Below are 17,933 nucleotides of genomic sequence, written 5' to 3'. Positions count from 1 at the left end.
AGTGAGCATAAGAGACTTCTTTCAAAAACATTTTAAAAATTCTTACCACCAGTAGGGCTGTCACTTTTGAGAAAAATCTAATTCGAACGGATATCAAATATCAAGCAATGTATTTGAATATATTCGAATATCTACGAGCCTCCATGGAAAAAAACAGAATCGGAGCAGCACGGCACAAAGAATAACGTGACAACTTAAACAGCAGCAGGAGTAAGGCCAGCCTAATTCATTTCTTAATATTGTTTGCTAGAAACACCAATCTATCAACTTGATCTGGATCAAGTGTGACTCTCTTTTTATTGACGAGGTTCCCCGTGGTGGAGAACACACACGTTGGGACTCTGAGAGGACAGACGTGCCTGGCTCCGACTCTGACTCCGCTGCCTCATTTGGATGGTAACTCGACAGGTGAGCGAGAAAATTGGATGTCAAGGTAAGTAAACCGTTTTTTGCAAATACGGCAAACTAACGTATCTTTAAAGGTTACTTTACCATCTATGGTGTAGAACCCAAAATATTTCCAGACACTACTTTTCAGACGACTTGGGGTCGTAATTGTCCACTCAGGCTGGCCGTTCTGTGAGTTACCTTCCATTTTCAAAACAGGGTGGCTATTGGCTATTATTCGCTTCATTTGGTCATGGACCTAGGCTACAATACGTTTAGAGCTCCCGCTACTGGATGAGATGGCAAACAATAAAATAAAAAACAAACGGTCTAATCATAGACTGTAAAAAATGCGCTACACATGGCACTTTAAAAACCAGATAGTTTATTAATAGTTTGATTACGGATATTTCACGTCATGGTCGAATGCATATTCGAATATCGAATAAAAAGGGACAGCCCTAACCACCAGACGTTTTGTTTACTTAGAAACTTTATATAATATATCCTCAACAAGCTGCTGATTTTATATATGAAGCAGTGAAGATCTAATATGATAACTAAACTGGCCCCTTGTGATCTAGGTCTACTTTTTGTTGGTTTACAGTACATAAGTTACAGTACTGAAGCACATAAAACATTATGGCAGCTGTGCTCTCTCTGGTCTCATCACAAACGTAACGCTCAAACGCACTTACAAATCCTTACGATTCCCATCAAGCTTTGTGATGCCTCTGTGTGTGATGTAACAGAGCATTGAGATAGAGTCTCAAATGGCTTCGGTCTTCTGTTTCTCCAGAAATGTAACCTTACACACCTGCAGCCTGAGTAAAGGCCAGTCAGTGAGATCATATGAACGTCAACCTGGACACAGACAGATACACTACAGCAAAACGGTCCGAAGAGACACACACTTTCACATTTCATGATCGTCTGTGTGAATATTACTACATAAATAAAGCTGGATTTTTTTAAAAAACTTTTTCCTACACCAGTTTAATGAAGCAACAGCATGTTTCTGATGTAATCTGATTTAAAATCACATCAGGGTTTGGCAATGCAGTGGTAAAGTGAGCTTATTACTGCAGGAGCGTCTGTGAGCACTTCCAAATGACCCCAATCAATTACGCATAAGAACTAGCATCACAAAATATGCCAGCCCTTATAAATCATAAGACAATGATGGGTCACCAAGAGGGAGAGAGAAGTAGAGGTGCTGAAGGACACCCAGTGCACACCCTCAGGTAGTTACGTACAGTACATTTACTTGGTTAGTTTTTAACACTTATTCTGAGCAACAAATGTACACTATAATGGATGAACTAAATGGGTTTTCAAATCACTGATGTCAATATTCACAGAGCAGGAAGAGCTGACGGTTATGGAAGCTTGAAAATTTGACTTTGTTTCTCGCAAATTTACATCTCGTAATGCTGACTTTTTTCTTAGAATTGCAAGATATAAACTTATCTTTATATCTCTGAAATAAAGTTGCAATGTGACGAAATAAAGTCCGAACTGCAAGTTTACATCTCACAATTCTGACTTTTTTTCAAAATTATGATTTTTCTTGTGAGATATGAACTCGCAATTGTGAGTTATAAAGTCAGAATTGAGAGATAAACTCACAACTGTGAAAAATTTATTTATTTATTTATAATCAATAGAGGTTTTAGATCTATTTATATTTAGGGCCCGAGCACAGATGGTGCGAGGACCCTCTTGGAATTGCTCTGTTTTTATAATTGTGATTGTGTTTTTCTTTTCTTTTTTTTTTATAAGCTTTTACCCTGCTCGATTCAAGCCAATTCTCTTCTAGCAAATACACTGTACATTGCAAAAACACTGTGACATTTTGGGGGAGAATGAGGTAAAAACGATCTGATTCAGGTCATAATATCCCACTTAGACCCTGTGCTATCATATTACAATTAGTTTTCATTGTTATTACCCTATTCAGTGGAAGTTAATAAGTGAAAACAACACTATTGCAATTGCAGCTAATAATACTATTCTTATAATTAGTTCAATGTACACAGTGCTTTCATTTAATTCAGCCCTTGCTCAAGGCATATGGTAATTGTGTGTGGTCAGTACAGCACTTTAAACACAACGTGATTGTCCAGAGCTCAGAGAACACCATGTGTTCTGCACACCCACATGTACAGTAATACACACTAAACAGAACAGGTCTGATGGATGGTGTGTTTACAGACACCGTTCAAGCGTATAAGATTATCTCCTGGAACGAGAGTGAGAGGGAGGGAGCATGAAAATCGTCACCATTTTGAGTTACTGGAACTAGAGCAACCTGAGGTTAAGCGTGTGGTTCAAGTGCACAACAGCGATCGCTCAAGGGCTCAAGCCAGACCTCAAGCCAAGCCAGACCTTCTTGCAGGGTTCGAACTTACAAGCCCAGATATTTAGCCACCAGGCTACAGCACTCCTTTTTCTTTAGGGCTATCTTTATTTATTGAAAACCTGCCTTCTTACAGCCAGAGTTGAACCAGCCACCTTTAGTAAAGCAACCAACATCCAGCCGCAATCTTGTAATCAGATGTACAGATGTAATCTTATGCAGAACTCAAAATTAATGACCATTACCAACATTTTGATGCCTAAATTCACTTTAAAACAACTTATTTCAGTGCTTTATTTATTATTCATTTAGACAAAATAGTAAAAGAAGAAAAAGAAAAGAAAAAAAATGTCCACTAAAGGAATTAAATTATATAAGGTTTGGAATGACATGAGGGTGCATAAATAACAAAAATATAATTTTGGGGTAAACTGACCCTTTAAGCCATCAGTGTGTCTTGAGCCATCATCTCATTCAGCAGTCAGATAAATCACTTCCTTTATCATCAACAGAAGTTCCTCTAAGCTAAGGCTACAAAACACACCGCACTGTTAAACTAGCTTTTAAATGAGATGAGAACACACAATGCCAAACAGAACCACTGAAATAATTGCTCTAAGCTCTAAAACATAATCTGTTTAACAAGGGCACTCATTTAGCTGTCAATCCCAGAGTCATTTACATTTGAGAGAGCAGGACTGCTCAAAGGAGAGCTATTCCTCAGGAAATTAACTCAAAGCTTTTAGAGTGATTGTGTCTCCAACAGGTATGAATTTTCTCTTTTAAAATTCACTCTTTGAGAACAAAATTACATCAGGCTTTGAAAATTGTATTGTATATTAGCCAGACCTTCCATTCATTTCTCTATAGACCTTCCAAATTATCAATCTGAATTCAGTGGATTAATTCTTGAGTGCAAATAAAGTTTTAAAAGCAGATAAATCCAGAGGCTAATACTATTAATGTTCACACAAAAAAAAATTTGTCATCTTCCAGTAAAAGAGTAAAAGGAAAGTGGATGGTGATTGTCAAGTTAAAATAATACAAACAAAACTATATTTAAAAAAAATGTTCATAAAACGTGTTCTTCTGACTTGTAAGAGCCATTTTTGTGAGCCTGCTTGTGACACAAATATATTGTATGGCTTCAGGGGACTTGAAATAAACTGAATTGGTCATATGGACTATTTTTTATGGTGCTTTTTGTCTTTTTTTGGAACTTGGCAAATTGCAATATAATAAAACATCTATTCATACAGTATATACTGTTCAAAAGATTGAGGTCTGGAATGTTTAAATAAAAAAAAATAGTATAGCATAGGAAATAAAAATATTAATATTGTGAAATATTATTACAATTTAAAATTACATTTTAAAAGATATTAAAATAGAAAATGGTTATTTATTCCTATGATCAAAGTTGAATTTTCAGCATCATTACTCCAGTCTTCAGTGTCACATGAAGATGAAAGAAAGAAAGAAAGAAAGAAAGAAAGAAAGAAAGAAAGAAAGAAAGAAAGAAAGAAAGAAAGAAAGAAAGAAAGAAAGAAAGAAAGAAAGAAAGAAAGAAAGAAAGAAAGAAAGAAAGAAAGAAAGAAAGGCATTCATTTGAAATAGAAATCTTTTGAAATATATGCCCCTATATTATTCAATTAGAAAGGTCAAGAAGCTCACATGCAAAATGTGGCCCTTACGGACACATGCATATGTGCATTAATACAAATGCATATGATTAATTTAATCTCAGCATAAGAGAGCACGTGCGTGACAGAGAGAATATGTGAAGTTTAATTGCCGTGTTGAAACGGAGTCTGAGTGAACAAGTGGATCAAAATAAAGTGGATTATCAGGTTAAAGGGTTTTGCCACACGCTGCGCTTCAGTTAGATACACACTAAACTTCCTCTGAAATCACACTGCTAAATTACCACGAACACACAGACAGAGAGCGCACATCAAGGAGAAAGGTGTGTGATTTCTTAGATGTTCATTATTCAGCTGGTGTTTATGTTAATGTAGCGTGATGTGTGAAACATGTCATGTGTACTAACCGATTTGAGAGATTTGTCCATGTGGGATCTCAGACATTCTTGCAAAAAGTGCAGTGGTTTCAAGTACTTGTGTGTTAAAGGATTTATCAGAGGCCATCTGTTTAGGGAATCTGACAACAACATGCTACTTTTTTTTTTCTTCAAATCTGAAAAATTCAATTTCTTGGTTTTGAATCTGAATGTTATTTATTTAACTCAAATGTATGCCGCATCTGCTTTCTTTTTAGTGTGATTTCTAATGTTTGTATAATTGAAGGGCTCTGTTATAGTAGTCTAGCGAATGTGTGGGAGGGAACAAAAATACACTTGTATGCAGTTCCACATCTCTCACTCATAATAAATAAACATGACAAAGCTTTACCCATCATTCCTGCATACGTCTATGGACATAAAAACAGCATAACATCACTAAACACTTTAGTAAAGCATTAGATCACAGTGACTCAGCTGGACAGAGAAGGAACCTAATCCCACCAATCAGAAGTCATGGAAATCTGACCACTGAGGATTGAATATCCACATCCAGTTTGGACGCATTCCCGATCTAACCGATCAAAGTATCCTTGCTATTAAAAATGATAAAGTTTACAGTTACAAACAAAATGGGTTTTACAGCCTGATGCTACAGTGTTGTAGAACATTATTTATTTCCACAAATAACTTTAGGCTGTAGTTCTTTAGAAAACCTCTACATGTCCTTTAAAGAGCCCAGAAACCAATATGCTGGTCTGAAAAATCGAGAAATCATAATCAAAAGCAAACTCAAGAACCCTACAAATCAAAAACCTAACCAAACCATTCACATTTCTTTTTAAGTGCGTCTAAACACCACTGAGCTGTGGAGGTCAGGTCAGGACACAACACAGTCACATTTATCTTATTCTATAATAACCTGTAAGTGTCTAACCTCTAGTCGGAGTCAAGAAGAGACTCTCTATAACCCAGAACAAGACAGCTTCAGGTCCAGATCCAAACCGGAATATAACCCCCAGATCTACAACAACCAGGCTGTCCATTTTAATCAACTGAATGCTGAATACAGTGAGCAACTTTCATTTGACTAACAATGGAATTCTTCTTGCAAATTCTGTATTGGTGAAGATACTATGCCAAACTGCAGTATCCAAGGAGACACTACGTAAAAGCGGGCACTGACATGTGTAACTTGAATGTGCAAGGCTTGTGATGTCAGCCACTTCCAGTTATTTTAGCTATACCACCACAGCTCATTATGCTGCATTTGTTATCATTTTATCTTAAATTATTATCAGAGGGTCTGAATCAGCTCCCCGGTTCAGTAGTCTGGGCAAAGATCAGGGAGTCGGCCATTTAAAGGGCTGTCTCAATCGCATAATCCTTCCAGTGCACTGAATCTTTTGCTCCCTAAAAGTCCAACAATGCACCATGAAAACCAGGGAGCATCGATGCTCACTGTAGCGGCACAATAAAAACAATCCAAAACCACTAAGGAGCTGAGTGAAGGAATAACTTCTGTGACTTGCCAATGTTGGAGGTATGTGTAGTGTAACAATCAAAATATTTATCATAAAGTACTTTAAATAACAATTTTTTTTAAATGTCAGAAAAATATTAGTTCTGCTGATGATTATAAAGACCAGTAGTGACGTTTTACAATGAGAATGTTGCCATGTCACCATCAGTGTCCCAATGTGTCCTTTCTGTCCTTACCAGTGCCCGAATTCATGTACACTATATACCGATTCACAACCTAGGGAGCTGATTGAGACGCAGACAGAATCATAAAAACACTGGTTTTTAGTGCAAATAGTTTTACCCTTTACTGCACTTTTCCTTTCTTAGATATTTAGCGACTAATGAATCGGACACCTTTTCAACAGACAACTTTTTCCCATGTTGAAAAATATGGTGGGATGTCTGAGACCAAAGACCAATATCCAGACAAAATATTTAAGTTCTGAGTGTTTATATTCAACCTCCAGTTCACCTAAGCGGTGCATTTCTGGGCTCTTAATGAAGTCTTCACACTACTCAGTGGTGGCAGCAGACTGCTGTTAAACTAACATTATAATTATCTGCAGTATGCCCTTTATTCAAAGCCAAACAGGCCTGAAGTATTCTGTCATTTAAACAGATGAATGCACATGCTACAGTTAGCTAATTGACTAATTAGTCTAATTAAGCCACTTGCCAATTTGGGAGTACGCAAACAGAGGCATCTCAGTGGAATTTTAGAAGGAAGGAGAGAGTCATAAATTGGCTGGCTGATAAACTACTGCAGTGAGACACCAGCTTAGAACACATACAAACAGGACCCCTTTGGACACTGCGGGTCATGGTAACATTTACTAACAGTTTACTTCATAAGTCACAGACAAGTGACAACAGCAACAGTACCAATATTAACACTAAGAAAGTCATAAAGTCATTGTGCGTTACAGCAATTTACCACAGGTAAGGAGCATTCTTACAGGCGCAAGGGGAAGCAAAGTGCCTAAAGCACCCTTAAAACACTTATACTTGGAAAAAATGCAAACCCAAAGACCATTGCAGAATACTTAATAATAAAAAAGGACCAAAGTCCTTTGGCAGTAAACTCTCAGACCCCAATAACAAGGTGTTATAAAAAAAAAAAAAAGTATATATATATATATTAGAGCCCGACCGATATATCGGCGGGCCGATATTATCGGCGGGCCGATATTATCGGCCGATTTTAGGCATTTTCCTAACTATCGGTATCGGCATTTATCATGGCCGATAAATGAATATTTAAAAAAATGCGGGGGCGGTGATTCATGTGGGGTGGCGCTGCCAATAAAGCACCTAAAAGCTGTCACAAGAACTGGCAAAAGTAATGATTATGAATACAACAAATATAGCAAGGAGACATTTTTATTGTTTATTAATAAACAAGTGTTTTCAGTCAGTGTCAGCCAAAGATGAAGTTGACGATGCTGACTCGCGATCTTCAGTGAACGCGTGCCAGAGAGAAATGCACATTTCATACGATTACATGAGTCTGTCTGTCTTTCGTTTTGAATTGTTCTGTTTAAAAGTAGACATTTCAATATAGATATATTTCAATTCTCAGGTCTATACGCTGAGTTTCGGTTCATGAGACGAGCTCCAGTTCACCCGCAGGCGCCTCCGTGTCGAGATTATCTTTCGTCTGCTATATTTACTTCTTATAAATTAAATCCAGGCAAATGGTTGATGAAACATTGATTAAAATTAAGATACAATTAATACAAAACGAAATTCACTTTTATTCATATTTTAGTGCCGCTTTCAGAGCGCTCACGTCCGTAGTGCTGAACTGTCGCGTCTGTAACATTGTTTTTTCCTCAAATGCGAATACGAAAAATAAAATAAAATAAAATGAATATTTTATGTAGCCTGTGGAGACTGAGAGCCAACCCTTCTTCATCTGGTGGGTAGTAGCCTTATGATTTGCGCAGTGCAATTCACAGAATTGATTTCTCTGCTACAAGCCTCTGTCACGTATTGTGTGAGCTTGTGACTATTGCAAGCGCGCAGCTGAGAAGTCCTGATTATATTGTCTGCTATATTTAGGCCTACTTCTTATTTATTAAGGCAATTGGTTGATGAAACATTGATTAAAATGCGTGGCGCAAGCGATCTCCGACAGTAAACTGATTCTGCTTTGTCTAGGGTAAACAGCTGTTGCGACGCGAGCAGTAACGGCCCGTCCGGTGTAGACACCGTGTTAAAGCTCATTCTGCCTGATAACGCTACGTTACAACATCAAGCAATATTCCAAAAATGTATATAATAACACTTTATATAGGGCCATTTTGCATAAGAGTAGCCTAGTTTCACGTTTAGTACATTTTGCTTACTAATTATTTAAAATAGTATAAAAGTACTGTACATATGTAATTAAAAACGTTTTCATTATGATATTATTAATTTTACTTTAGTAAAAAGATCTGAGTTCTTCCTCCACTGGTAGAGATTAGAGGAATTAAGAGTAAAAATAGAAGATAAGGTTTTGTCAGTGACACTTTTTATATATTTATTGATACAAGTTATGACTAAATTAAAAGACAAAGTCGTTAGTGAAGATTATGCAACAGTATTTAGAATATAATATAATATAACATGCAATGCAAACTAGTTTGGTTACAGCTCAGCTGTATAATTCTCATTCTATCATTCCCCCTGCCTCCATTACATATCTGTGTCACACAAGTGTTTGATTACCACATTTGAGTGATCATTGCAAAACGTGTTTATAAAATATATTTATTCTGTTTATAGCTACTGTGTAAAGTACCCATCAAATGTTTGTACACACCAATAGGAAAGTGTCCAAACTTTTGACTGGTATACTGTACTATAATACACATAAATAATATTGCTACTGTATTATAATATACACATAAATAATATCGGCCGATATATCGGTATCGGGCTTTTTTTACTCCCTAATATCGGTATCGGCCCCCAAAAATCCATATCGGTCGGGCTCTAATATATATATATATATATATATATATAATTAAAAAAATTGAATAATAATAAATAAAATAAAAAAACACACAGTAGATTTGGAAATGTCCTAGGCAAAATTTTGAGATCAGCATAACTTTACCATTGTGTGATGACTTTGCATCAATGGAAATCTTTAAGTAAGAAAACATTTAATCAAATAAATAAAAGAAATTTATGAATTCAGAATATAGTTCCAAAATATTAAACAGCACTTTTGTTTTCAACATTGATGATAATAAGAAAATATTTCTTGAGCAGAAAATCAGCATTTCTAAAGGATCATGTGACACTGAAGACTGGAGTAATTCAGCTTTACTATCACAAGAATAAATTACATTTTAAAATATATTCTAATAGAACAGTTACTTTAATTTGTACCATTATTTCACAATATTACTGTCTTACTGTATTTTTGAAACTTTTGAACACTATTATATATTTAGGGTATGTTTACACGACAATGATGTACTAAAAACGGAAACGTTTTTCCTTTGAGTTTTCGCGTACAGACGACAACATGGTCAAAATGGTCCCCGTTCACACGGATCCATGAAACCGATTAGAAACGCTGTATTCTGCAGCAAGGCCAGTAGTTGGTGATGTCACTTTGTAAAGAAAAACTATGCACCTATAGACTGAACACATAATACGCATGCACACGACATAACCGTTTTCATAAATTAACAATAACGGTATCATGTTCAAAAACTTACTTTCACCAGTTTTCAAAAGTTGCCATTTTCAAGCCCCCAAAACGCCTTGCCTAAATGAATGGCCAAAACGCATTAAAAGTTTTCAGTTTTTAGTTGAAAACGGTGACGTGTAAAGTAAAGGGCCCCTTAGAGCGTTACAGTTTCCACTGTTACATTTGTCCCCTATAAATAAGCACAAGCTCACCAATGCACTCACAAAAATGTATCAAGCAATATAATGCACAAACTCACTTGATCCTGTATAAACACAGATACTGTTCGTGTGATTATACTATGCATATACACACACCCCAGTGCAATGTCTGTGTCTCCATCAAGTCATGAGTGTGAACGTGTTGGTTTGCATGTGTTTATTCGTGTAAGTGTGTGTGTTTGTGTTGGGGTGTGCCAGTGCGTGTGTGTCATTTGGAAGTCCTCCAGTACGAGGACATCTGCGCTACTAATAAACTATAACTCTGACAAATTGGCACTGTCCAATCATCCGCCCTCTCCATGAATAAGCCATCAGAGTCATCCAATCAGACATGGCTGATGGCTCCGACCACCAATCAGAGTCAGGCAGGGTACAGAGGACACACAGGGCACGCTGACACTGCTGCGGGTGGAAATGAACCCTGACTGAACCAATGCTGGTCTGGGAACAGCTTGTCACATCCTAATTAATCTCAATAAACAGAAATCAACTAATTATGGTCTGCACGACGACACTTTTTTACTAGTCACAGAAAAAGTATTAAACTAGTCATGACCTCAATGTTTACCTTTTGTAAATGGCTCACCATAGATTGGCAGCATCAGCATCTTTGCTGTTCAGCGCTGCGTTGATGGAGAGTGTGTTAGTCAAGGAAATGTTCATGCTGCATGCATTGTCAAAGTTTCATGTTGCTTATGACATCTGATCAGTTTCAGGGTGGGTCACGGGAATTTTGGCTCTCTAAATAAATGCATAGCATGAGAAAATTAAAGAGGGAGGCAAGGAGCAATGGATCCAGGATCAATGCAATAAAAAAAAAACATTCAAACTTAGGATAAGTATAGCTGAGGACAATATAGTATATGCAGATAATATATTGATGATGTCATGGGAAATGAAATCATGAATGAATATGTCATGAAGATAAAGCTTAAACTAGCCCTGAGCCCACATATCCAAACAACTTGAATAAGTAGAATGTCCAAATATGTAATATTTGCATCTAAATACGCTGATTTCACAATGCCGCCATTTTGAAATCGAAAGCGAGGCTCCGGTGGGAAGAACCCCGGAAGCACAGATAGACAACAATGCTTGGACTACCAACCTGAAGCTGCTGCCGCGATTTACACTGTTGGATGTTAATATCCAATATAGGATATGTATATAGTTCGTTCCTGCTTCTTTTTTTTACGTTCTGAATTATATATAAAAAAAATGTTTTATTTATAAATGAATTTCACTGTATATAGTCTAAAGTATGAAAGAAATGTATGTACATTTTTAGAATAACTAGCTTCTACATTAAACACAACAATACGCCATCGCATTCGCGACTCTCCTATGATTAAAAGCGACACTTCCGGTTTTCTTCCCACCGGAGCGATTTCAAAATGGCGGCTGCGTGAAATCAGCGTATAGATACAAGAAAGTAAATTATTTAATTCACAATTCACTATGACAGAGGTAAGATAGAATCCGATTGGAATTCAGCATACAAGTATAACAATGATGTCATTGCTGTCTGTTACATTTTGAATGCTGAACATTCTATCAGTCAATGGAAGATCTTCAACTTCGGGCACTTGATTTTTATGTATTGGTCATTTCCAATCAAGCTATAATTGTCAAATTAGTATAATTGTGTCAAATTGCAGTGTAAAAATTACAAATTGTATGTAAACCTATCTAGCCTTAGCTCAACAAAGGTATCAGCCATTTGATTCCACCATCATCATTTCAATCACAGAATTATTATATATTATTACATATGTATACCTATTACATTATAATTTATAATGCACAATATGCATACTACCAACAAAAAAAAACTCAAAAGTTTGGGATAGGTAAGACTCAATGTATTTGAGTCTCTTACAGTCTCCAAGGCTGCATTTATTTAAAATTTATTAAAAAATAAAGTAAAAACAGTAATATTTTCTATTTTAATACAATTTTTACAAAATGTAATTTATTCCTGTGAAGTCAAAGCTGAATTTCAGCATCATTGCTCCAGTATTATCATTACTCCAGTGTCACATGATGCTTTAAAAATCATTCTAATTAGCTGATTTGCTGCTCAAGAAACATTTCTGATTATTATCAAAAATAGTTTTTTCTGGAAGTCCACAATGCCTAAAGTGCCCATAGTAGGGATGGGACGATTACCGGTTTCACGATAAACCACGATAAAATCTCCTGGCGGTTAGTATTATCGTTTAAAATTTAATTATCATAAAAACCGTGTTTGATTATCGTGATTTTGAAAACTCGCGGTAAATCCTGGCCAGCCAGAATCAGAATCAGTCTGACGCAGGCGCGCAGATGCAATGTTGTTTTTTTTGCGCGAGAAGACATGGCGGAAGGCAGTGACAGCGCACGGGAGATTTTTCAGCCATCCAAGAGGACAAAATCGGAGGTATGGTCTTATTTTGGCTATTACAAGAGTCCCGAGGGCAATTTAATAGAGGATGGGCACCCTGTCTGCAAATCTTGCAAGAGGAAAGTCGCTGGAAAAGGGGGAAACACGTCAATCTGCTAAGTCATCTAACGTTACGTGACAACCACCCACTGAGTTAATTGTTACCTTAATACCACAACTAACTTGGGCAAATAATTAGACAAAAAATGTATTGGAGATCAATTATTTCATTATCTCACTTGTAATTATTGCAAAGCTTCCGCGAAGAGAAAAGTTTTACAGCAAGTGGATTTGAGCATTCATAGTAAACGTATTACAGTTTTATTTTTTACCACAGAAATAATTTCAGGGACATGAAATATTGAATTGTGATTAACTTAATGTTTTTAAATCTTACCGGTTTATAAATCCATTATACAAGTTACAGTGTCCAAATCAATCGTAAAGTAAATGTGATCACTACAACAATATTATAGTAGTATTAATACTAAAGTACTCTGATTTAATTTTCAATACAATCAAAACTGAGACGCAAGACATACACATTTGAATGAAACCAGAGATTGCGTCCGCGGTGATCCGAGACAGGATGTGCGCTGTGTAGTGCGTTGCTATTTACAACAGTCATTATAAGTATTCCAGTAGTTTAGTCACCCTGACCCAACCAACATATTTTGTTCATTTAAAGTGTGTGTGTGTGAGAGAGAGAGAGAGAGAGAGAGAGAGAGAGAGAGAGAGAGAGAGAGAGAGAGAGAGAGAGAGAGAGAGAGAGAGAGAGAGAGAGAGAGAGAGAGAGAGAGAGAGAGAGAGAGAGAGAGAGAGAGAGAGAGAGAGAGAAGTGATTTATTATTTATTAATAATAATAATATTCAGTCATACACACATCCATAAGTGTTATTATCATTATTAATGATAGGGTTTAATGACGGGTTCATTAAAACCTGCACTAGGAAAACTTATACCTCTCACTCTTAGGGCTCCATGTTAATGTTAATATAATGTTTATGCTTAAAAAAGTGCATATAGCTGCTAATTGTATTTTTTGTTTGTTGATTTTCAAATGTTTTCAGGGTGAGCATCAGTTCTTTTTGAACATTTCCATCTCATTTTAACAAAACCGTGATAATATTGATAATCGTGATAACTTTGGTCACTATAATCGTGATATGAAATTTTCATACCGTCCCATCCCTAGCCCATAGTTTAAGAAACAATAAATTATAATATATTAGAAGCAAAACTGTGAGCTTTTATGAAACACACATCTAAACATACACACATACGGTTCACACGGCACACGGTTCAGGTAAAATGGGCTGGATGGCAGAATTCAGAGATTTTATGGATAAGTGTGGTGTAAGTGTATTTGCGGTTCAGAGAGCCTGCTATCAGCGAAGAGGCCCGATAGATCTATTTGAAAACCAACTCACGACAACACGCGGCAAGGTGATGAAAACCCTGACACTCTCAAATTGCCCTGTCAATCATCAGGGTCCCTAAAAATGCTGAAATACATACAGGCACAGACAGAAACTTAAAGACAGAGACTGTTAGAGTAAAGCACTGCTTGAGACCAAACAAAGAGTTAAAACTACAATATGTAATTTTTTTGCTGCTAGGGGTCGCTAACCTCTGACAATAACAAAGGCGTAGGTTGATGACGCATAAGCGGAATTATGGAACTTGCCGTCGTGCCGATGGATCTAATAATGTTTATGGATGAGTGAAAACATTGATGTTTTTAACATGACTGTGGTATGAATCAGGGCGCAATTGCTAATGAGAGACAGATATCAGCGTCACATGCGGGTCCCGCAGATATAAAGGAATAAGGACATTTCATTCTACCGAACTACACGCAAGTGCTGAATTACTACTCACACAGGTCAGTTTATTAGACGAATTAAACTTGTGAGGTAACGCAGCGCTGTTTCACTTGGTCTACACTATCACACTAAACTGCATTTGAGTGTGTTGAAAGTTATAATGTTATTCTATGTGTTAGTTTGTTGGCTGTATGAGACAGTAAGCTAGATCAACATTATAATAACATACTGATTATATTCTAACATTTCATGTTGAGCTAAATAACATTGATTAGTTTTATGTACATTTGCTCACCTGTCTAATAAAGTACATGCAAGAGTGGCGTCTCTATCAAGTCGAAGTTAGTCACGGACGTGGAGCTCTCGGCATCTCGGAAACGCCACGCTGATATTGATCCTCGTTTTAGTTCTCCTTTTGTCCCAAAGTCTGCTTGCCATGGTCCATAATGTTTGAACGAAACAACAACAGCGTGAGCTGCTAGACGTAACGCAGTTGTCCACGTCTGTCGCCATGGTTAAATATTTAAAGCTTACACTAAGTGTGTATTTCTTTCTATGATAAAATGTTTTCTCATGGTGAATTTTTTTTTTCCTAGTGACACCAAAAATAATACTTATAATTAAAAGGGTACTTCACTGCTGGCAAAATGGGCTTTCAATAAAACTTGGCTGTCTATGCAGCAGAAAGGTGAACATTTTTAAAATCGGTACTACCTGACTAGAAAAAAACGAGAAAAAAGGCTGTTGTCTTCCCTTTTGCCAAATAGAAAACAGAAGGTAGGAAAACTTCAATACCCATAATGCACTGGGCATGTTGCGGTCCAAGGCCACTCCCACCAGTCTATGATGGATACGCTTACCAGAGTCAAATACCGCCTTGCTTCAGTAGGAAATACTCCTTCAAACTTTTAGTCATGATGGTGTCGACTTGTATTGTTCCTGGGTGCAAGAATTTAAAGAGTAAACGTTTAGCGGGAATGAGTTACTTTTAGTTTCCAGTGAAGGATCCAGAGCGTTGTTGGCAATGGCTAAAGGCTGTAAATATTTGTAAATATGGAGAAAACGCTGCAACGGAAAATCTGAAAAAAAACATTCAAACTAGATGGCCACGAACACAATGTTTTATGCCAAACGGAGGGGAAAAACTGCCATTCAATCTATTAAAAAAATACTTTTTAACAAAATATTTGTCAGTGTTACGCATTTTCATCTGTATTAGAGTATTAAACAGTTAGCTTACCAACATGCTAACAACAAACTTCAAGAAATTCTAGAAAGTATAAAATAACATAAATTGTGAACTTTGTGAACTAACATTCAATGCTATATTTTTTGTATAATCTACCAAATGCACAAAAAAGTGCAAGTTAAAACCAGCAAAAACAAAGACAATGTTTTTTTATGGAGAGAAGTCATTTCTCTAGGATTAAACAGCCCAAGTGCTTTCCTTTAGCAAATATGCTTAAATTATACATAAATGTTTATCATTCAGTCCATAACAACAGGGAGTTTAAAAACCGAAGCAAATAAGGAACAGTGAGGTAAACCGCAGACTGAGGGTCAGATAAGACCACAAAAACAGCTTATGATAACAAGAGGTCACAAGGTTAAATAAACATGCATGCTCTTTGACCTATAAACTGGGAGAGGTGAAAGAGGCATTAAAGATAGGAAAACTATGAATAAGGGATGAAGAGGAGGGATGGGAAGTACAGACTGTGAGGAGGGATTAACGCCCTTTATAAAATGCAAATGTTTGTCAAAAAAGTGTGTGTACGTGTTAACATGTAAATGTGCATTGCTTTAGTGCCGGTGCTAGTGAGGGAACTGTTTAACATTACTGCAAAATATATATGTATATATATTTAACAAGTAAGAAAAAGATTTGAGAAACTATTAGACTAGTTGGTTGTTGGATGACTAAGCAAATAATCAACTGATTTCAGTCACAGGTGTATATGTATATCATTTTCATCTTTTTACCTTTCAAATATTTAATTCACTGGATTATCTAAATAAAATAAAAAAGAAGCCATTACCACATGGTTATTTCATGCAAAAAAATAAATAAAAATAAAAATAGTTGAATTTCCTAGCAAAAAGAACTTTTTCATACTATATACTCTAACACTGAAATAATAAAGCACTCATCTAGTTAAGAATAACTCTTCAAACTATGGGTCTTTTGCTTAGCTTACACACGAAAGCAACTGAACGAACTGAAACTCAAGACAAACATGGTCCATCCAGCATTTATGGACTGAAATCAAGAAAACTCAGACGAATCAAGATAAAAGAAGTTCAGACAGTGTGTGTAGAAAGATCCATCAGTGTGTGTACAGACAGAGCAGTATGTGTGTATTTGCGAGAGACACTCACCCACTGGTGTGTTCTCATAGATGAGCAGGTACGACTGGAAGAAGTAATTCTGGAAACGAGGTGGCTGATTAGAGGCTGGAGGACAGAGAGACAGAAAACACACACAGTTACAGCAGTTACATTAGATGGCAAACAGAAAATGACATCGATGGGCATCAAATGAATACTCTCAATGTGGAGCCTTCTCCAATCAATATAAGGGCCAAGTGTGTGTGTGTGTGTGTGTGTGTGTGTGTGTGTGTGTGTGTGCATGTGACTTGACAGTGAAAATCAGCCACTTCTACAGCACACTCAAAAAGGGTTTTCGCAACATCTCATAGAAGTGTATTGGGTTCCCCAAAAGAACCTTTCAGTGACCAGTTTCTTAAAAGAACCTTTTTTTTTTTTAGTGTGAAGAACATTTTAATAATCAAAAGAAAATTTTTCACTATACAGAACCTTTTGTACAATGGAAAATGTCCATACATGTTAAAGGTTCTTCATGGACCTGTAGATACATTAGTATTGTATTCTTGACAATAGACTTCTTTGTACTAATTGTTCTTGGCTATGTTGCTCTCTTCTGTTGCCATCTTTCTCTTTCTCTCTCCCTGTCCTTTCTCTCATGTTTACTTTGTTTTAGATAATTCACGTTTATTTTTTATTTTAATAGTGATTTATCTGGTTGTGTGTGAATTTTTTTTTTTTTTTTTTTTGTAATTACTATTATTATTATTATTATTTTTTCATATAATGTTTATGTGTGATGCTCTGTCTCTGTTTTTAGGGTGACCTTTTAACATTCTGACCTGATCTACAGATGAAAAATAGCCTTTTGGGCTAATTCTGGCACGTTTACATTTATGTTTATTAATGTGCATTGCCCCTGTAAATAAATAAATTTAAAAAAAAAATACCAATAAAGAACCTTTACTCTTAAGAGTGTAAAGTTAAAGTTTCTACAAGGGCCATTAGCCAGTGTATAGGGTTCAAGAGTTGGTTAGTTCTGTACTGTACTGTATGTAACCAACCTGAAAAGTAAATATATGATATCGTTGTTTTATGTGCGAGACATGTTTCCCCAGTGTATACACGCGTGTGTGTTCTCTCTTTCCAGGGGTAGCAGGA

At 36.3% G+C, this 17,933-nt stretch overlaps 1 protein-coding gene across 3 annotated transcripts in view; it reads right to left on the bottom strand.

Annotated features, from left to right (window-relative positions):
* The window catches only part of cdh23 (cadherin-related 23), a 310,447-nt gene that overhangs the window by 242,494 nt on the left and 50,020 nt on the right, over window positions 1-17,933 (bottom strand). For all 3 annotated transcript variants that reach the window (XM_056248248.1, XM_056248246.1, XM_056248247.1), the window contains exon 3: window positions 16,827-16,901. In XM_056248248.1, coding sequence (XP_056104223.1) covers window positions 16,827-16,901 — 75 coding nt within the window. The remainder of the gene's footprint in view (window positions 1-16,826; window positions 16,902-17,933) is intronic.

The sequence above is a fragment of the Rhinichthys klamathensis genome, unplaced genomic scaffold (genome assembly GCF_029890125.1).
Source record: "Rhinichthys klamathensis goyatoka isolate OS25496 unplaced genomic scaffold, OSU_Roscu_1.1 h1tg000053l_1, whole genome shotgun sequence".
In the NCBI taxonomy this organism is placed as follows: Eukaryota; Metazoa; Chordata; class Actinopteri; order Cypriniformes; family Leuciscidae; genus Rhinichthys; species Rhinichthys klamathensis.
This window is presented reverse-complemented; position numbering and strand designations above follow the sequence as displayed.